This window comes from Lathamus discolor, chromosome 5, assembly GCF_037157495.1.
Source record: "Lathamus discolor isolate bLatDis1 chromosome 5, bLatDis1.hap1, whole genome shotgun sequence".
Taxonomy (NCBI): domain Eukaryota; kingdom Metazoa; phylum Chordata; class Aves; order Psittaciformes; family Psittacidae; genus Lathamus; species Lathamus discolor.
Genome location: NC_088888.1, coordinates 65,586,113 through 65,608,386, shown reverse-complemented (window position 1 = coordinate 65,608,386; position 22,274 = coordinate 65,586,113). Strand labels below are relative to the sequence as shown.

General features: G+C 38.7%; 1 protein-coding gene across 1 annotated transcript in view; it reads left to right on the top strand.

The window, feature by feature from the left end:
* The window catches only part of CRYBG1 (crystallin beta-gamma domain containing 1), a 44,957-nt gene extending 22,771 nt beyond the window's left edge, over positions 1-22,186 (top strand). Inside the window, exons 13-21 of the mRNA XM_065681128.1 lie at positions 3,340-3,466; positions 3,638-3,670; positions 5,404-5,513; positions 5,782-5,911; positions 9,596-9,735; positions 12,025-12,148; positions 13,326-13,484; positions 16,310-16,472; positions 19,594-22,186. Coding sequence (XP_065537200.1) covers positions 3,340-3,466; positions 3,638-3,670; positions 5,404-5,513; positions 5,782-5,911; positions 9,596-9,735; positions 12,025-12,148; positions 13,326-13,484; positions 16,310-16,472; positions 19,594-19,682 — 1,075 coding nt within the window. The 3' untranslated portion in view covers positions 19,683-22,186. The remainder of the gene's footprint in view (positions 1-3,339; positions 3,467-3,637; positions 3,671-5,403; positions 5,514-5,781; positions 5,912-9,595; positions 9,736-12,024; positions 12,149-13,325; positions 13,485-16,309; positions 16,473-19,593) is intronic.
* The last annotated feature ends 88 nt before the right edge of the window (positions 22,187-22,274 follow it).

Sequence of the window (22,274 nt, the reverse complement as noted above, 5' to 3'; positions counted from 1 at the left end):
AACCCATGGGCAAGTACCCCATGGGAGAACATCTCAAATGAAGCTTCCACTTCCTCCATCTCTGAACTGACATTCAAAAAAACCTTTCAGGTAGTCTTGAAATTAAAATCTGCAGGTCCCAGGGGTACTGGGAATCACAAGCACAAAGGGGTATGATAAAGAACCTGTTTGCTCTGTTTACTATAACAGAATTTTACTACCTCATCCTGTTAATCATGCTACAAATCTGAAAGTGCCAGTTCACTTCCTGGCCCCTATGGTCTATCTGATTAGCATATTTATGCCAATTTAAACTCATTGTCTCCATATAGTATTTAAGCTTTAAAGATGGTGGATTGTATTTCAGACCTGAAGGAGTGTTCTGTGCCTGAAAGCTTTCTTTTTACAGCTATGCCATTTAGTTTAATGAAGGTGTTGTCATTTCCTCCTTAGCTGAGAATGGTCCTTCCAGGACTTGGGTAATCTGTCCTATCTTAAAATGAGTCTGAGCAGAGCAAAAATAGGGATTACTCCTTGCAACTGATGTTAGAAAGAACATATGCGATAAGAAATGGCTAGTGTTTTAAAAGATGAAGTTGGGTAAAATGAATCCTGGGCTAACCATGAGCAGAGCTGATTTTTTTTTTGCAAGTTGTCTTTGTGTGTGTTCTGTTCTTGGTTGATCTTCCAGACCCTCCTTGGACCCATGCTTCCTAGACATCATATTTGGAAAGTTCTGGGGAAAGACATTGTGCATGTAGTTGTGCCAACAATATATAAAGAATGCTTTTCTTTACATCTTTGGTTCCAAGGGCGTGGATAGTGTAGAGAAGTGAAGGTCTCCAGTACCACCCTAAAGTACCAGCAGCATGGGATGGGGCTGTATCTCAGCCTAAGACAATTTGTAGGGCTGGGGGTTACAAAAACTGTTGTGCTAGGAGAACTTGTTCCCTGTAGGGCAGGGTTGTTGTTGCCATGCTGCAGAGCAGTACTCCAGTTTTTGTGATGCCTGGCAACTGGGATGTGACTCTCTTGCTCAGATATGGAGGTGATGTCTTGCTCTCCAGGCGTTTCTGTTAAGTCAGAAGATGGATTCAGGCAGTGCTCCTTCCTAGGAGCACTTGACGTTTGACAGGTTTAGCTGGTACTGAATTAAGCTGCCTGTCCTTGATGTTGTTGTTACTACTCTCAGCAGCTTGTTTGGGCTTATGAATGAAGTAGAAAAGCGCAAGTATTTCACCAATAAGCATTGACACCAAAAACTGCATGGGCTGACTTGCTTATTTAAATCCCATGTGTGAGTGAGATACCTTGGTTACTTCTGTATTCAGGTTTCTTTTTAGATGGGGGAAATGAAATAACTGCAGTTGACAGATTCTTAGGAGGCACCTGGAATGTTTTGTCATTCACTTGCTATCAGAAAAACTTTTTTACATAGATGTCAGTCAGGTGAAACTGTCATGCACTGTAGTTGTACCTTGGCATTTGCACATTGAAAAATCTAATGAACATCTGCTGAAGAAGCTGGCTAAGGAAACCTCATTTTCACAGCTTTTGGTATTTGTGGCATACAGGAATAGACACACCTGACACATTTGAACTGTCTGCTCAATTTATTGTACATACCGATGTCTCTTTGATGAATTACTATGAGGTGATTTAGAAATGTGCCTTGAAATACGTCTTAAGTAATTAGTGAATAACAAGTTAGAATAATTGATTATATCTGAGGCAAACCAAGAGATGTGAATGGTGATAAATGTGAATCACTGTATGAGTGTTTGCCATGGGCAACTAATACAAACTTCATACTCTCAGCACATACATGTTGATGCAGCTTTATTTCAATTTGAAGTTATCTTGCCTCTTGTATCTGCAGAGACTCTGGCATTTATTCTTAGAATAAAACTGCAGCTTAATAAAAACCAGTTGCTTGACACATGTAGATCATTTTATGGTGAATTTAGATAGTGATGGTTAGCCTCCACTGCAAATTACAAGTTCCATATCATTTTACTGCTTTATGATACAATTATTTTTTTTTTTTGTTAGTGTTGAAACTTTGTAAGAAGATTGCACTGAAAGTGGGTTTTGGCATAACCTAGCATACACTCATTATGCAGTGCTTTGGATAAAACTGAAAGTGGGTTGACGATGAGTAAAAGATTATATTGTAAAACCAGGACCCAGCAAGATGTCCTAATGCCTGCATAAACATGAATGAAACTCAGCTGTTACTCTGGGCAGTTCTAATATTGGCACTGAAAAAGAAAAAAAAGAAACAAACAAACCAACCAACAAAAAAAAACAGAGAAAAGTATGAGTTTAAAAAAGAGCCAGAATTACGGGAAAGTTTGGAAAGTCTAGCGGTGAAAGGCAACAGACAGAAGTTATGCAGGTTATGACAAAACCAAAGGTAGTGCTGATGTGGGAATGCTTTATCTTGGACTTCAGTATGGAGCCAGGGTTAGAAGAATGCCATAATAGAAGGTTTATCGAATGTATGCATAACCTGATAGCAGATGGTTGAGGCTAGAAACAAAGCACTGCAGGGGTAACTGAACATTGGAGAGAGATACGTAGTGATGTGGTTGTTTTTCTAATACACTCTAAGTGTGTATCTCAAAAGTTCAATGTCTTTCAAAAAGGTGTATTCTGACTGGGACAGAAGTTATGGACTTGATGCAGAATTCTGAGTTTGTGGCCTATATCAGGCATGAGATGTGTCTGCCTAGTTATAATAATAGCTTTGAATTTAAATACATTAATCTGGTGAAATTTGTGGTGGTTTTAATGCTTAACTTTCAGGGATGTTCTTCCTGCCTGATACCTGTGATTCCTGACAGGGAACAACCTGCTCTCATTAGCATATATGCCTGTTGTTGCAGCTCAGCTTTCTGTTGGGATTTATGTTTGCTTGAACACAGCTGAACTGGCAACATTAAAAATCAGTATTCCTATCTTTACTGCCCAGATGACTCTGAAAGTTAGTTTTATCTGAAAAAATGTGTTCTGTTTTACCAGAGAAGGTCTTGAGCTAGCTAAAATAGTGGAATTGTGAAACATCTCGGAATGTTCTTACTGGAGTCAGCTTTTAGGAAATCTAGTAGATGATGTATTTGAATTTGTGGTCTGCTTTTAGCTAATTCATATTGACATAGGGTATAAGTAAGTGAAATTTACATGGGTTTTGGAGTATCAGATACACTTGTTTGTTTATGGTTTTAATAAAATCAGGGTTGACACTTGAGGGAAGAATTTTTTTATTTGTTCTTACATTAAGACAATAATGATTATACACACCTGTATTTTGGAAAAGTACTGTGACTTCTACCCATCACCCTCTTCTGTCTCTCTTAGGTGGGTGGCTTATGAGAATCCGGAGTTCACAGGGGAGCAGTATATACTGGCTAAAGGGCTATATCCCAGCATGGAGGCATGGGGGGGAAAGAATTGCAAGATATCTTCAGTTCAGCCCATCATTACGGTAAGGAATTAATTTTATACTTGTTTTGCAAGTGTCTCTGAAGTGTTTAGAGCTATACCTTTTCTATCAAATTCAGTTTATTTGCATTCTTTAGTAATAGCAAACTTTTGTATGTTTGTTATTTCATTACTGTTTAAAATATTTTTTTTTTCTTCTTCCAAACATCTGCAGGATATTGCTGGAAATGAAAGAGGTAAAGTCAAGGTAAGATACTTCTCCAAGGTCATGAAAAGTACTGTGTAGGTTTGTAACATATATACATAAAGAAATGGCTTTTTGTCTAGTGTAACACCCAGCTATTTGCATAGATGATTGACTAGTCAGACAGAGTAAGAACTGCAGGTAAAAAAAGGCAGTTTTCCAGACCTCTCAAGTAAGTCACGTTAAGGCCCAAGGAAGGTGGGATTTAATACACAGCTGCCACCAGAACTTTCTCAGGGCACAGGCAATGTTTTGGTTCAGCAAGTGAGCTGTTTTGGTATATCAGTGATTGTTCTGAGGAGCTGGAGCTCTCAGCTGTCCATGCACAGGCGCAGGCAGTTGCTGAGGCAAGTGCTCTGCAAGTTAGGTGTTGTTCATGGTACTGTTGTGACTTAAACCCTTTTGGATCTAGTTCTTTGGTTAACAGTTCTGCTAATGGTGGTTGCACTATATGGGAATCTTAAATTCACTCTTAAATACTGCTGAGTTATGCTTAAAAGTTAGTGCCATCTTTGTCGATAGTTAAGAGAAGGAAATGACTGGGAGAATTTGTTCAGTGAGTTAACATTTTTATGTTGGACTGTGTCCTATATGCAACTACTAATATGTATTTTTGACAGTGAGGCCAGTGGGCACCATTTTCATACTTTGCTAATTCTGAACCTTTTCATGTTTGTCTCTGCACAAAGATACTTTTATTTTCAATTCAGTCAAAATGGTGGGTATCTCGTGGAAGTAAAAACTAGGGAGAAAAGTCTTATCTGTTCCATTTTGCATTCTTTATTAGTAGCATGCCTCATTGGAATCTCCTGCATAGGGATAGTATATAAACTACAGGGAATAAAAATCTCAAGGCTGCTTATTTTCAGCTATGTGCATGAAAAAATATTTGCACCTATATATTATGTGTCTGCTAAGACCTTATCCTGAGGAAACAAAGAAGTAATGGCTTGCAGCCAATAGACTGCATCGCTCGTCAGCATGTTCCTCTTTGGAGAACACTGTGCATGCCCACACTTGTATCTCTGTTGAGAGTGAATAAAGCTGGTAGGCATGTGATAATGTGCATGACTTCTGTGTGATCAGGGTTAATTATCCTCTAACTAAATTAGCAGGTTTGCCGCTTAGAAATTTTTTTTTTCTTTTTTAACAAGGACAAAAAGACTCTGGGTGACGTATCCTCTCTTATCCTCCAAGCAGAGAAAGAACAACTGACGTGACTGTATAGCCATAACAGGCACATAAAGCCCATCTACCCTGGGAGTATTTACCATGCCTGTTGGCCTGCTGTCTGAGTACTTTACCAAGATTATGCCCCATTTGTGTTGAGAGACAGTTTTCATTTAGTGGGAAGAGTATGTATTTTGGAGATTAAATCGATTAATAATCTAAACCAAAACCGTTTTTGGCCCTTTAATAAAGATGTGCTGGTTCTGGCCATTCTGTGGGAATTTAAAAATCTTCTCCATCAGATAGTCCAGGGAACTATCTTCATTAGTGTTATTTTAATTACTTTGTATGTTACTGAGTGATACACAGCCAGAAGTAATTTTTGGTATTGTTGCCTTACTGTCTTGAACAAGGATTGCAACACGGAAGAGGTAAAAAATACATGTAGCTGAGGAAGTCTGGGTGATTTAAGCAGGTTTTAATCTAATTGTAAAAGTAATGGTAGAGGCGTGTTACTGAAGATTGAATAATTAATTGTTTTTAAATACGTTTATAACTTTTTAAAGGTCCAGTTATTTTCAGAGCCTGAATTCAAGGGTAACTGCCAAATATTTGAAAAAGATACAAGATGTATTGATTCATTTGCTGTGAAGTCTTCAAAAATATTAGATGGCAGGTAAGTTACATTGAATAAATATTGCAAAATCCCTTAAACAGTAAAAGTTTTAAAAAAGCAGCCAGCTTTCTAACATCTGAAGTGATTTCACATATAGGGGCTTACAGAGAAAAATGCTTTGCAGTTTTACACATCAGTCTTCAGCCTGTCAGGACAAACCATTGTAAATAATCTTTCTGTCAGTAGCTCTTGCCTAAAGACTGAGAAACACAGCTTCGTTTTAACTTGCACAGAATTCTTAAGAGGCCATTTCTTCTTCTTTCTGCAGCTGCATAGTGTATGACCAGGAAGAATTCTCTGGTAACCAGTATGTGTTAGAAGAAGGAATCTATCCTGATCTGACGGCAATGGGTTGTTCACCCCAGGCAGTTCTAAAATCTATACAGATTATAAATATTGTAAGTAAAACTATTAGAAATACTGTAAAGTAAAGATTGGTACACTGATGACTCTGACCTCCCCATTTTTTTCAACAGTAAAAATGTGAGGGATGCACTGACAACAGGAGTATTTTTATTTATTTCTTTTTTATATGTAGTGGCATTTAAATGTCCTAGCTGCAGCCAAGTTCTTTTTTACCTCTGTGCTGTTTTTGCAAAAGAGGGGACATCCCAGAAGCAGCTGCCTGGGATTTTCTGCAAAAAGAGTCAAGGATGTGTCAGATAGGCACTTAATTTCCCAGTAGGAGAGACCACTTAGAGTGGGTTGAGAAATGTCAGTAGAATAGTGTGAAGAAACCTTTGTACTGCAGCCCTTGGGTTTTATGCATATTAAAAAAACAGACTTAACTAAGCAACTTTGCATGAAATACATGTAATTATAAAACACTATTGCTATAATCAGGGAAATGCAATTTGAGTAATCATGAAATAATGTACCCTTCTAGATAAAGTAAAGCAACACCCAATGCCATTTGGCAAAATCAGACAGTGGTGTTATGTGTGGTGGATACAAACTAAACAACATTTACATATTTTGTAACTCATCAATGGCAAGGAATTAGTTTGCTCAAGCCTCTAGCCAATCATTATGATTGGTTCTGATGGCATCTGCAAGTATATTTTAAGATGAAAGTAATTCCTAGCAAAATGGCATCAAGAATCCAGGAACTTATGTCAATAAGAAGAGATGATACTCATTTTAAAAAAGGAGGAGTGCGCTGTTGACTCTCTTCTTTGAATCTGGCAACTTCATTGCACTCCACTGTAATTTTGGTAACTCATCAGTGATGTAGCAGTTGACGAAGGAGAACTAAAGTGCGTCATCCTCTTTCATGTGTCTGAAGCATTTGGATGTACAGTGTAAACAAACATCTGCAGCAGGTATGTCTGACTTCTGAACTCTCTGGCTATCTGGTAGACAGATCCTATTAAAAACAATAGAAATGCTTCTAGCCAGGCTTGGTGGGTGATCACCATGAACTAAAACAGGCTCTTCTGTACCTGTCAGTGTCTAGTTCTTGGGTCTGAAATGCTTGTTTCAAGCTGGAATGATCAGCTTACTTTTGGAAGATGTATTATTTGTGACAGGCTGTTGTGTTAAGACAGACGAATACCAGTTTTGTGTCTCAAAGTTCTTGTAATCTCTGAAACTTGTTTTAGCCTTACAATTCATCACACTTCAAACAGTAGCACAGAGATGCATCTGTTTGCCAGTTGTGTGCTCCTGCTTCCTTCTTCAGAGGCTTTCTACCTGTGGAGTAGAGGATAATGGGTTGCTTTGCTCAGCAGTTTATTATCAAACCAGAATACAGAGAATAAGAAGTTAGGTGAAAATGCTTCATAATTTTACAAAAGCTTGAAACTTGTTAGATACTGGTGTTACCTCTCAGATTTATTTTGGGATTGGTTTTGGCAGTGCAGATCTTAATTCCTCCCCACCATCTGCTGCTCCCATAATTTTCCGTGTGATTTTTCTGTGACATTTCTGTACAAGAAGCACCTTTGCTATTTTGGTATGTCTAAAATACTAAATGTAAGTGTTTTAGCATTACTATACTAGTCTAGTTTAACTCCCCCTTGAAGGGATTGATTTCTAAGGGATGATGAAAAAAGAAAATGAAAGGGATATTCGATAAACTTGGAAGAGAAACTTAAAAGTGTTTGTATTCATAAGCTCAAGGTTTTTGTTATTATACCACTGTATCTTTGCATGTTTGTGCTTGCTTTGCATACTTCACATGGTTGTGCTGCAGATAGAGAATAGCATTTTTCCTTGAATTTGTTAAACATTCGTTTTCCTGAACAGACTATAAAACCAACTGTGAATGTGGTTTATGCGTGAACAGTCATGCTGAAAATACTTCTTTTTAATGAACAGCTCTGTGAAATAACTAAGTGTAGATATACAGGAACACCAGATTCTCACAGTGCAGTACATGGGAAGTACTGAAAGAAAACTGGTGAGCAGATGTTGCAGTTCTTTTGGTGTGGAACGTTTTGTGTAACAGTGTTGCTGCTGAATCTAAACAATGCCCAGAGTGGAAGGTGTGGCAGAAAATTGGAGGATTTCCTTTGCTGTCTGTGTGTTTTCTTTGTAAGTAGATTGTTTCTCAAGCATTGCACATGGCTCAAGGGCTGCTGCCTGACCAGTTAGTTCCATGTTTCGAAGCACAGGTGCAGGTCTGTAAAAGGGCTGAGGGGGAGACACCAGAACATCATCATGGTGCAACTGCCCCTGCTGGGCTTTTGACCCATGATGACGCATGATGGTCTAAGTGGTGTTTACCTTTCATGGTGGGGATGAGTGTACTCTGATTTTTGGAGTAAGCTGAAAAGCCTCTCCTGGCATTTCTTACAGCATAGCAGTGTGTGTGTGATCAGGAAGCTGCTGTACAATAATCTGGACTGTTGCAGAGATGATGGTGATGCTCATGCAACATTGTCATCTGGGCCTTTAACTATCTAAAGGAAGATTAAAAGGAAGATTAAAGAGAAATTTAAGCACTGTCTAGAAATAGGTTGACAAGAGGTCTTGCCTAACAAAGTTGCATGGAAGCATGGATATCTGCTGCCGTGCATTACAAAGCCACCTCTGCCTTGGAGGGCATGTTTCCACGCCTGGGGCCAGATAGAAGTCTGTCGAGACTTTGCATCATTTCGGGCGTTCCTGATCCAGTTGATGTGTTTCAAGCATTCCGAACATATGCCAGCAGGAAGGAGCTCTTCTGGCTATGGTGGTTGTTTTACACAGTCGTTGCTGGAAGACTTGCAAGAAAGGGAGTGGCAGGGTCATTTCTATCTATGAGCATAAACTGTAATGCCAGGACACTCAGGATTAATTTACTTTACCCCAAGAGATTTCAGACTCTTGCCTCTCAGCTTCCAGAGGAAGGCTTTAATTGTGAGAGATTATTTCCAGTCCACTTCAGATAACCTTGCTACACAGAAAAGGCCGAGGTTTGTTATCCAGAAAGCATTTAAGATGGATTGAGCAACGCGAGGAGCTTCATGTGGGCAGAATCCCTTTGACACCAGAAGCATTTTGACAGTGAGAGAGAAAAATCATCTCTCCACAGTAGTTTGGAGGATTCAGATGTTACAGTTTTTGCTTGTCTTGAATTTCACCTCAGAAGTGTGAATCTTGAAGCTTTTGTCTAATCAAAGTTTGGTATTGCCATAACCAACTATAAGAGTTAAAAATGAGAGCAGTAAGTGATAAGCAGTGCTGACAAGGCTGTCATCATTTGAAGCTGTAGAAATCAATATTATTTGACTGTATGTTCAGGACTGAAGATGAAAATTGCTTCATGACTGGGCTTTAGTGCAGTGGAAGGCAGATAGGGCATTAATGAATATATATTTTAAAACGTACTAAAGATATTATGCAGAATTAAAACCGGAGAAGTTTGTGTGTGCCTTAAGGAAGTTTTATGTTCCATGTAAGGAGATCCCTTGTGTGTTTTGTATAAGGGCTTTTTATTACTTCTTTTTATTTCTTGTAAGTAACCTGTGCAGAACAAAAAACATTATCCTTAAACCATCAAGAAGAAACCTCTGAAATAAAAGTGCTGTGTGGAGTAGTGATGTTCGCAGTCACCATGTGGAGTTCTAACATACTATAAAAGTGCTTATCTTTTTCAGGAGTTGTCTGAACCGTGCATAGCTCTTTTTGAAAAGGTGGGGTTCCAAGGAAAGAAAATCAGATTCAGTACGGAAATCTTAAATTTCCAGTTCCTGGGATACAATCCTCGAGTAGCTTCAGTTCAAGTCCTTGGTGGCACGTAAGTTTAAAATCACTTTCTGATTCTTTGGAATGATGTTATTTACTCAACTGAAAAATTACATGTGTTACAAACCAAGGAGTGTAAAATTTGATTATCATAATGTATGGAGTGCTTTAATGCAGCGTCTTCTTACAGAACCTTTTTGCATCCCATTTGCAGAATGTGTTATCACTGACTTGTGCTCTGTGCTAGAAGTTGAAATGAATTTAAATAAAGCTTACAAGGAAGCTAGTGTCCTCTTTCATGCCATATTATAAAAGCCAGCTCACACAGCATCCTTAAAGCCAACTTCTGTGCTCCTGGTTTAGGTCCCAGTCATAAAAAAAAAAATAAAATAAAAAATAATCATGGGATCTGTGCCATAAGTTCAAAATTTTATAGTAAGTCTTCATGTTCATCCTTTTACCTTGATGTTATGGACACAGTGGTGCAATCAGATCTGGCCCCTTTTGGCATTAGTAATAATCCCTTTTAATTCAGAACCTGGGTCAGACTCTGTTGTCAGTCTAGCAGTTAAATTCGTTAGCTATTTTTAAGCAACTGTGTTCTCTAAACTTACTTTTGAAGATCAGGTGAAAAAATAGGCTGTGATGAAGTTTAAAAACCATCTGGAAGCATTTTGAAAGCTACTGTGCTATCTTCTTCCAGTGTTCCAACAGAGCTGTTAAACTTCTCATGTTTTTTTTCCTGTTAATCTCTAGCTCCAACATACTTGGACCAGTTGTTATATTTAGTTTTTTTTTTTTAACTTGAAGAACGTGACTTTTGGGGTTTTTTTTTTTGTTTGTTTATTTTTTGTTTTATTTTGTTTAACGATAAATCTGTGTTACTGTTTGCGTTTAAATGTGCTCTCCTAAGGAGATGGATTTCAAGGTGTGTGCTAGAGAGACTCTGCGGATAGCTTAAGACTGCCCTCCAGTGGATAGCAAATACAGATCTGTAGAGCAAATAACTTTTCCCATCTGGGTAACTTGGTTGAAGGGTTTCTTCAGCACACTGAACTGACGTTTGAAACACAAGGGTCATTGGAAAAGGTACCTGTTCAGTACCCTCAAGTCTACTGAGATTTCGTGTCTTTCACCATAACCACCGTATAGTTGTTTCTCACTTTCAATAACATGAAATAGCATGAGGTCAAACATTGTTACTTTTTTGCCAAGAACACAGTTACCATGATTCCAGGCAATGGAGTCATGAATTGTGTATGTTTTCTGTCCAATGACAGGTTGATTTTTCTGGTTGGTCACTGGAATGATATGAAAATTCTGATTTCATTTTAGCAGTGTCAGATGCTGAAATGTCAAAATCCATGTTTCCGAGTGTACTTGCCCCTGGTGCCTCCCTTATTGAGGGTTTTCTCATCTTCTCTTCCTTTGCTAAGAGACATTTGTTTATGATTCTCCTAATTTCATACCAGGGGATAGATGTGTATAAGGCTGTGAAAAAGCACCAATATTAAGGTGTGTGTTCTGGATATGGACATATGGCAATTGTACAGTCCCAGCAAATCAGTGTGAGAAAACTCAATGTATTGCACTGTATTGCAGTTTGTTTCAAAGTCTAGTTGTAATTCACTGCCTGTGCCAGTATAGTAGAGAAGCAGAAGTCAGGTTCTGACAGGTTGCTTTCGATGTGATGATTGTTACCATGGATGTGTTTGTGTTAAGCTAGGGAATGCTAAACAAAAGTTTTCTGTATGCTTTTTTTTTTGTCTCTGTCTGTGTCATGTCCCCTCCCCTACGTATTTGGGAAGGAGAAAGGTGTTCTGAAATAAAACCTCTTATCAGAATACCCTAGAGAACTTCACACTGTTGCAGTTACAGTATTTGCTTGTTGCAGTCTGCATCCCTAATAGCTCTTTCCCATATGGGTCAGGCCTGTCCAAATTAAGATATTAGAACTACTGATTCTGCACATGCAGCAGTCTAGCATGTGCAACATGTGTAGCATATACATACGTGCTCCTTGAGGAGTCACAGTACCTCCTGAAAACAGATGATATTTAAAAGTTGGATTCCCCCTTTAAGGCAAGAAAAGCTTTGTTTCATTCGGCTCGTATTTTTTAAATAACAGGACTGTAGAATGTGGACTCCAGTGTATTAATACGGTTGATTTCAGTCAGGACATGATTTTATTATTTTTGAAGACCTATTAGAAAGGAGGTCATTGGCTTTCCAAAGCTAAACACTACTACTTTGTGGGACAGATTTCTAGAAACCCATTTATTGATTTCAAAGCAGGATTTAGCTGTAAAAACATTCTGTATTTTATTTTTTTGTCTTACAGATGGATAATTTATGAGCACAGTAATTACAGGGGGCGTCAGATGTTGTTATCACCAAAAGAAATTCCAGATTGGTATAAAGTGAGTGGCTTTTGTCAGATAGGTTCTCTGAGACCTTTACTGCAGGTGAGTAGGCTCTGACGTGAGATTGTCAAGTACTAATTTATATTTTGTAATGGGGTTAGGGGGATACTATACAGCTGAAAGCAGTGTTACAGTCTTGATGCATGTTACAAGCTTCAGCAATAGCAGTTGTGTAAAGAAATTGCTCTACAGTTTTGCTTGTAATAAAAGCTGTTTGATTATGCTGCATGGCTTTGCAATTCTGCTGCTCAGACTGTTCATTAAGCATACTTTAAACCAAAATATGGAGGACAGCATGTAAGGATTGGTTACATTATTTTAACAAATAATGACTATAACTACTATATATAAATTATTTTGTTTTATAATTAGCACCCAAACTTGCTACTGGCAAGTACTGTATTATCTACGTTATTTTTGGAACAACGAGAAAATTGGCCAGCAAAATTGGATACTTCAATTAGTAGTGATTTTTGTGTTGATTTCGGGGGGAAGGCCCTTCCCTGCTTATTACTTGGCAGAATAATTTGCAAAGCTAATGCAAAACTTGTGGCGTCCATTTCATTTTGTTCTGTATGTGAGGACCATGTGATTTGGTCCAGTACTGCAGCAGTCCTGTAAGCTTTAACATTCGAGGTTCTTGCTGAGCTGTATTTTATTGAGGAAGCAACTTTTTCTAATTCACAGATTACTTGTACCTGTAACCAAATGTATTTGCTTGCTGTCAATGTTGTCTTTGTATACCCTTAAGCAGGGTCAGAATAATGCATTTTGACTGCGCTGGCTGAGAACTTGTCTAAACAGAAATGTTAATGTGTAACAAGACGCAGCATGAACTTGCAGTATACTACTTGTTGCCAGGGAAATAAGCAGCATTGCACAAATGCACCCTTGATGAAAGCTAAAAGCATCAATACAAGAAGTTAGCAGAGAGCCGTTAGTGCTGCTCTGAATTAAAAATTCTTAGCTTTCCACTGCATGCTGATCTTGGTGCATAGAAAGGCCTAAAAATCTCCATGCAGAATGACAAGTTCTCAAAGCTTGGCTTATTCTAGACATCTGTGGACTTTGGAATTAAATTCTAGAATATAAAAGTTAGGGTTTCTGAAAGGAGGAGGGACACGTGAGGTTCACTGGACAGTAACTGCTCTGAAGTTAACCAGAGCAAGATGTGCTTTGTGCTGAGACTGTGGTTAAAGAGTTCTGTTATTTTCTGCAGAAACGTGTGTACTTCAGGCTTCGAAACAAAGAAACAGGAAAATTCATGTCAGCTGATGGAAATTTAGACAATCTGAATCTTCTCAGAATACAGGTTGCAGAAGATACAGGCTCAGATGATCAAATCTGGGTTTATCAGGATGGATTCATAAGGTGCCGGGTAAGGTTCAAGTTCAGAATGAATTTTCTCTTTCCCTCTTTCCCAGTAAGGGTTTCTGGATTCAATTCCTATTGTATCATCTTAATTTATTGTATTTCTGTTTCACCTGTAACATAATCTTTTTGTAAAGTGTTAGTTTTGTTTTGTTTGTTGGTTGGTTTTTTAAATGGAACTCTGGCTTTTTCAGATGATAAAAGCTAGTTGTATGATACCTTTTTTGATGTAATTTAAGTTTTGAGAGATTTTAGTTACGATGTGCTTTTCACCTAAAGAATAGTACCCTCATAAGTACCCGCCTCATCAACACCAAAAGATCATTGTCTTGTTCTTCATGAGCTCCTTTCACACTTATGCCCTCTTTCTTCCAGTGAAAATATTACAAAAGTATCTAAGCAGGGCAGACCTTTTAAAATGTTTGTCGTTAAAAGCTATCATTAATAGACCCTTACTGATAACACTTTGAACTACAAATACCTTGTGGTAGGTTGATGAGCATAATGCAGGTTATATCCTCTTCTGCTTAAAGATGCAATCCTGTTCTTTTGGGTTTTGGGGGGTTTGTGTCTGGTTACCCTTGTATTTGTCAAATTCATCGCTTTCCATTCCTCCGTACAAGTTTCCAAATGAAGTCCTACTTTTCTCACAGTCCATAAAACTAATCATGTGTGAATTGTCATTGAGGTGAGCAGAGGTATGCACAGTTCATAATGTCTAAGCTTGTACAGTCTTAGGTAGGGATGCCAGCCAGAGAAAATTAAGTTACTTTAATGCTCTTAAACAGCTTGACTGCAAAGAATCATGTGAACATTTTCTATAGGGTTGTATAACTTCAAAGGAGCCATTTATAATTATGTCATCTATCCTGGAGGGACGAATCTTACTGTTAATAAGCTAAGGAATTGTTTGGACATGTTTACAGAACACATGCAGTAGTAAAAGGGATTTATATAGAGAGTGAAATGATGCAAAGTAAGCTAAAAGCTTTAATATCGCACACAAAAGACTTCTGTCTTGACAGTGCCTCTCAAACATTTCATTGAAAGTATTTATCAAGATAGCGTGGTATTACGTGGCTTTGGATAAAACATGCTCTCGGTTTTTGTCCCTGTCTCACACGAAGCAGTTCTTCTGTGCACAGAAAATACAGAGCACATGCTGTATAGCAACCAGGTAACTTAGTGTAGAGTGCAGGCTGGCAACATTGATCTTAAACGACTGGACTCTTACAGAGCTCCACCATCTTCCTGTTGAATGCAGTAAATGTATTGTATGCAAAAAATTGTTTTTCACAACATTTTAAAAATAAGCTCATGGGTGGGTAGGTACATGCATGTAGGCAGACCCAGGTCACTGGAAGAACTTGTGCCTTTCTTCCTGTAAGCTTAGGTCATCTGACTGAGTATGCGGCACTTGAGGTATGCCTGATGTTTCAAGGAAGGGCTGTTTTAGGTAGGTGGCATAACTGGTAAGCAGGATATGAAAGTTATTCTGCCCATTTTGTCAGAAACGAATATGAATAGTAGCTCTGAAATCAGGTCTCCTCACTCTTCACAAGTTTCCTGGAGATGGGTGAAGTAGTGGCCATTCTGTAATTACCTAGTGTGTAAGCTTTGAGTCTTCCAAGTCCCACTAGAGAAGATCTTTAGATACAGATGAGAATTTCAGAATTGCAGAACTAAATCATCTTACTTTTTTGCTACTTTTTCACAACTGTCTATTTAATAATTTGGGGCCATATCAACAACAGCAGATGGGTGTTTGCTTAATCTGTCACTGAAGTCCCTTCAGATGATACAAAGCAGCTTATGGTGATCTATTGAAAAATCACTGCTCACATAGAATAATTAACTGTAATTTACTACTAATATAGCCTTAATAGTCTTTTCAAATAAACTTGATTTTTGCTAGTTCCTTTTTTTTAACTGTGAAGACCTTTGCAGAGTTCTGAAATCAAGTTATACAAATGGCTAGGAAAAGAATATTGAACAAAGAAGAACATAACCTTGTGATATGCTACTGTGCACTTATGTCCTTTATCTCAAAAGGACTAGAGATTATTAAGGAACAAAAAAAGAATGCGCAGAGGAGATGGAAGGTTTCTATGAAAGGAAGAGACAAAATAGGACTTTTTAGGCTACAAAGGGGGCAGTTTGAGGGATGATATGATTGAAGTCATGCAAATATAGCATGGACAAGGCATCCCTTGAAGTAAAGGAGGGGAAGGGTGATAGAAGAAGGGGAGTGAGGAGAGCATCAAATAAAACCTGTAGCTGCGTATCAGTTGTTGCGGGTTTTTTTAATAGTAGTAGTGAAGATACAGAACTGCTTGCTACAGAAGGGTGATGGTACAGAAGGGTGTTTGTTTCAAAGAGTTACACTGATCTCAGTGGGTAGTGATTAACAAATTCATGTATGGGACAGAAACCATCTGAGTATTAAAGGTACCAGCTCTGTGTGGAAAAGTCTCTGGACTGGAAATTGCTGTAGACTGGGAGAGATTACCAGGAATGTACTGCATACAAGAGCAGAGTGAATGTAATCTTCCATAACATCTGTTATTGGCCACTGCTAGAGGCAGCTGCTAATTGTACCTTCTGATCTGACACACCATGGTTATTTTAATGTTCTTATGTTGTGAAGAGTGTCAGCCTTATAGGAACAAAAGAAAAGTAAGTAGGCTTGAGTTTGGGGCAAAAATACATTCCTTTAGGGAAACTAGTTCCTAGATTCTGTTCTTGCCTGTTGTCATCTATCTGATTAAAAAATAATGAATACTAGAAGTAAGGCTATTTTGAATAATTGCTGTTGGCTTTCTGATGATACAGATGGCAGAGGATTGCTGCTTGACAATTGTTGGAAATCTTATAACTCCTGGCTCTAAACTTGGTCTGTCATTTGAGCGGAATGAAGACAAACAATATTGGCATATTAATCCCGATGGCAGGATTTATAGCAAGATGAAACCCAAACTGGTTTTAGATATCAAAGGTAAGCAAATGTGTTATCTCATTACACTGTGTCTTAATTACATGGTATTTGCAGTGGGATAGGCACTAAACGTGCCTATAAATTAAGGATGGTGTTAGACTTACTTTCATCTAGAATCAAAAGAAGACCCAATTAGCTTGTCTGACCTCCTGAATTAGACAGGCCCTAGGACTTCATTTTTCCTACACAGAGTTTAGTGACTCACAGTACTTGCTTATCTTGTACTCCCAGTGTCCACTCACTGTAGATATCCCCAGTTAATTTTATGTGCACTGAATGATATGAATATAATTACTGAAAATGCTGAAGCAAGAAAAACCTAACTTCTCATTAACTATAATTTGTATAAAGAAAATTTTCTTATATAGTAGGTGCATTAGCCAGAGGATATTAGGAAAGCAAAGGCAGGCTTGTACACTGATGTGATTTGATGAAAAAAGTATTTTCATTTGGTTATTAATGATGACACCTTTATTGCGACTGCGAGATTCTGCCATAGCAGCCTGAGGTCTGTGCCTACTTGATGTGGTTTTTTATGGTCACTTTTGTTGCAGCAGTTTGATTCACTTAGATACTGTTTTCAAACTTTGGTTTCATAGTTTCATAGAAAGTCTGAAAAAGCAACAAATTGAATGATTAGCAGAATTAGCATAATCAGATCGTAGAATTGTAGAATGGTTTGGGTTGAAGGGACCTTAAAGCTCATCCAGTTCCAGCCCCCTGCCATGGGCAGGACACCTTCCACTAGAGCAGGTTGCTCAAAGCCGCTTTCAACCTGCCCTTGAACACTGCCAGGGATGGGGCAGCCACAACTTCTCTGGACAACCTGTGCCAGTGCCTCAGCACCCTCACAGCAAAGAACTTCTTCCTAATACCTAATCAAAATTGACCCTCTGTCAGTTTAAATCCATTCCTCCTTGTCCTATCACTACACGGCCTTGTAAAAAGTCCCTCAACAGCTTTCTTGTAGGCCCTATGTTCTAGATGTTCTTATATAACTCTCACTCTTTCAGGTGGGGAGAATAATAATTTCCTATAGCTGTTTATGGTTTTTAGCCGTTTTAAAATGAATTTTGCGTTGATGCTGTGACATTAATTACAACCATTACAAAAGAAAAAAAAAAAAAGAAAGGAAAATACCGGAGTCAGCACTTTAGAACTAAAAAGGACAGGTCTATCAGAACTGTGAGAAAAGCGTTATCTAATGTTTGACCATAATACAACACTGGCACAAATCATCACTAATTCGCTTTACTGCCATAAAAAGCTAGTGGCAATTAATTCTAAACTCATCAAAAAGTCTCCAGTTCAAGGGAGAGTGTTTAGTCAGAATAACTCTGCATATGTTTTTCTAAAGTGAGTTCTGGGTTGCACCAAACAAGAAGAAATTACACTGCTTTGTCTTCAATTCATCATGTTTAAAGTAGTTATGCATTCTGCATTTATAATTGCAGAATCTCACAATGGTCTGGTGCTGAAAGTATAGATGTGCTCTTAGTTTAAAAAAAAAAAGTAAACCTGTGTGGTAAATATGAAAGAGTAGGTACATTCAGCTTTTATTTGAGAAAGCCTAGTAGGAACATTACCTGTTTCTGCCAATCTTTCTGATCTGTTCTTGGCCATAAATTGAGCATTAATGAATTCTTCAGCAAGTGAATGCAATTGTTACCTGTGCAGTTACCAATGCCACCTTGTGGATGCCGTGGCACAGCACAACGCCTTGTCCAGGGCACAGCTCTACCAAAGTAAATAGTCTCTTCTTCCACTGAAAGAAATCCTCTCTCTTCCCTTATAACATGTTTACATTCTGTCAGACACTGCTTAAAACGTGCTTTTTGTGCTCGCAGTGATTACTGAGATAATGTTATTTTTTTGTAGCTGTTGGTTAGGTTTTCTTTCCCATGGGATTATTAGATCTGGTATTCCCTTTTTTTAACTCTCTTTCTGAAGAACTTTGCAAGTATTTCTGCTGTGTATCCCCAGCGCTTTTTAGTAACTGCCTGAGGAGACACATCATGTTGGTGTTCACCTTCTCAGAGACATTTCTGGGTTTGGATAGTGGCACAAGAAAGCCTCCACCAAATTCCTGAAGTGAAGAACAGTTAAGGTGCTTGAGATGGCATTTCCTTTGTACAGAAGAGCTGTTCTTAAACGTGCCTGCCCATGTATATTTGTTGCTGAGATCTGCTAGAATCTACACTTGCTACATTCATCATAAGCTTTCAGCTGCCAGGCTTGCCTTTTGCTCACTTGGGGAGGGTGAGGCTATAGGGGTGCGGAATGAAAGATGGTGTCTGCAGGGGTGGCCTGGTGCTCTCTGTATGAAGGTTGGCTCAGATGGCGGCTTCCAGTGGGGATACTACCTGCTATTGTAGGCATGTTGTACTGCATGCGATGCACATGTCCTGCACTTTTGCAGTATGTACTAGATATGAGAAAAAAGTCAGTTCTCACTTTTAGTTGTAGTCATACATTTCTTTGCTTCAGAGTTTAAGTCAAATTAGTACTGGTGTGCTTCTATGGGAACATGTTTCAACATGCATGAACATTGCAGCACGAGTAAATTAAGCCCCTCTAAGAAAGGGCTGTATTTGCCAGTGGAAACAGCTGAACGTTGGGTGATACTCTGTGTCTGGCAGCTGCTCCAAACACAGGATTATAATGGTGAAGAGTAAATGAGTACCAGACCTTGTCCCTGGTGTGGTCCTGCTCGCATTGTCTGTTAGCAGCAGGACTTATTTCATTGTGTAAACATCATCCTTAGAGCAAAGTGACAACTGACAGCTGTTGAGGGGAAACTGAACAGCCAAGCATGACTTTTGGGAAGTGACAGTCTTAAAGGAGCCACACCTGACTGTACTACAGTGTTTCCTTCCTTTCCCATCCAGGCTGACAAAGCTGAGGTACTGAATTACTGAAGCAGTGGAGAGGAGCAGGAAGCCTCCCTTGCTTCAAAATGAATTCCAAAAGCAGGCAGTGATGAAAGGGCGTTTGTCTTTTCAGTGCCTTGGGGAGAAGGGAAAATGTCTACACTGGCACTTACTAGAATTGCCCTGAAACCTAGAGTTACACGTCTCTTATTTCAAAGCTAATCTACCCTCTTTGAAATCTTTCTTTACAGGAGGTACACAGTATGACCACGACCATGTTGTTGTCAACACAGTCAATGAAGAAAAGTTAACACAGTGTTGGGAACCACTGGTTGTATAAACTCAAACAAGCAAAGATGACATTTGAATTGGCTGCTGTTCCAGGCACTAGAATTGGCACTGCCATCTCCGAAGGATATGGGATCAACAACAAGAATTTTGTCTTTTCTTCCCAATTTTAAAAAGAACAAGCAACAGAATGGTTTTACCTCTCTATCTAAGATTATTATCCCTAGAAAACCCAGAGTATTTCTCAACCCTTTTATTTTATTTTATTTTTCCAGTCAGTAGGAGAGAGAGAATGGTAGTATGCCTTGGGCTAGAGTGGAAGAACTAAAGGTGGGGGAAACTCCCTGGAGTGACAGTTCCGTCAGTGAGTAGTTAATCCAGAATAGTCACTAAGCATAACTTTAAATTATTTTTCGAGAGGGTTTTTATTTTTAAACTGAGAGAAGGGCTAAAAAATACTTAAAGCTTATTTTATAAAGGGCAGGAGTGCAGTGTGTATATGGGTATAGCAACTTGGACCTATGGGCTGTAGTATAGCAAAATATTCACTACTGGAAATTAATATATTTGTTTCACTGGAACAAACATTTACTGGAAGTTTGAAGACTGCTAGGGGACAGCACATCTAAAGAATTTTTAACATGTGGCTTCACTTATAGTTAGAATGCTAATACAGTAAGTCCTAAATTACAAAAAACCTGTAGATTTTCTCATGTAGAGATGATATAAATTGGTAGATGTTTGTTAGAAAAAGAGAGGGCTGGCTAAAGGATGTATCGGAAAGTGAAGAACTTGCCCGTTTTCTAGGCTGCCTAACTTTTTGAGTTACAGGTATTTTACTTCTTTGCTAGGACAGATTTTTACCTTTTAAAACAGTTCCAATAAGTGTAATCTCCCTGAACTCCAAAATCATATTGAAAATAAGAATTCTTAGGGAAAGTACCACTAAAGCTGACTCAACAGCACCTAAGCACTGTAGTTACCCAGTTTTTCAGCCACTGCCTGCTGGGCTTACTGTAGAGAAAGCTGGACTCCCCAGTATTTCTGGTAATGTTGGAGAACAACGTCCGTGATGGGCTGCTGGCTCCCAGTTGCTGCTAAGCAGATGTGTCAGATTGCTCTAGTAAGGGGCATAGCCAAGCCTGGATACATGCCCAGTCACAAGGGCTGTGCCTGTTCAGAGTAAGCATTACTGGTTTGGTAAAGAGGCTTGTGACAAGTAAGACTGATGACTTCAGAAGGTTCTTCTGTTGCCCTGCTCTTAATCTGGTTTTGTTTTCCTTAATAATGTTGGCAAAAAGGTAAAATACAAAGTCTTGTACTATGCTGCTGTGTTTTTGTTCTGGCTTAGACCAGTGTTATTACAAGCTGCTCCCAGGAGCATCCAGGCCTTTGTCTTGCATTGTAAGTCTGTTTAAAATCAACATTTTCATTACTATTGTATTGCCTCAAAGGATACTGGTGCTTTTATTGTTACCACTCTAGAGGAAGTGCCTTACTAATTTTCCTCCTTTTGTACAGATGTACTGAAGTTTTGTTGCTCTGAAATGTGCTGCTTTTAGTTCTTCATAGAAAATGTGTTGTTATTGGTTCCAAAAGTGGTACTTTGTCATATTGATGTGCTCTTGCTATATATAATATAGCATTTTACAAATAAATTTAGTTAGGTAACTTTTAATTGAAATTATTTTTAAAGGTAGAAAGCTGAAATTTTATGGTTAGTTTTGCTTCTGTCTTATATCCTTCTTTGTCCATAATTCATCTGTGACCCCAAATGAGGAGGGAATACATGGTGTGGAATGGCTGCAGGCTCTGAGGAATAGATGCTTCTCTTGTAAAAGCGTGTGTTCAGTGCATTTGTACATGGAACCACAGTTCTCATGGCTGCTGCTGCTTTCCCCTGGTGGAAGCACTGTATGACATGTTTTTTCCACCACCATAGCTGCACCACAGTATATGTGCAGCTCTAATTAAGAGGTTACCACTTTCCTTTGATCTGCCTGCATAATTGCAGGGCAAGTCACTCTGTAGCCCATCTCTGCAAAATGGCAAGTTTGAAAACAGAGCAGCAGACACATAAACCCTCAAGCACTTCAACCCCAGCAGCAGTGACAGGGGCCATGGCAGAAACAGGGTCTCCTGATTACTGACAAAATCATGTCTAGCCTACCTGCATAAACACTGTAGTCAGCCGACTCTGTGCCAGAAGATAAGCAATTAGAACAATTATCAGTTAGATACAGATGGATTTTGTTCCGTGCTTCTACTCAGATTAGTTTTGCTATGAGAAATTTGCCATATCAAGATTAAAGTGCCAGGCTTGAGGTAGTAGTGTGACCAGTAACTGCAGGGAAGTTTTACAAGTTCTGAGAATGAACTAGACTGAGTAATAATATGTATTAATAAAGGTGAATAGAACTAGGAAAGGCCAGGGGAAAAAGGACAGCGTAAGTTTCATTTGGACAGTTGCATACAAGAATAAGTATGCCTCACAATTTTGGGACTTAGCTCTAAAACATCTGGAAAATAAAAGCTCCATGATCTACCAACTAAAAATGCTGCTGGCTGTTCCTCTTATTCCAGGAGGGAGGGGTGTTCTGCAAAAGTCGCAACTACATTATTAACATGGCTTACATGTAAAAAT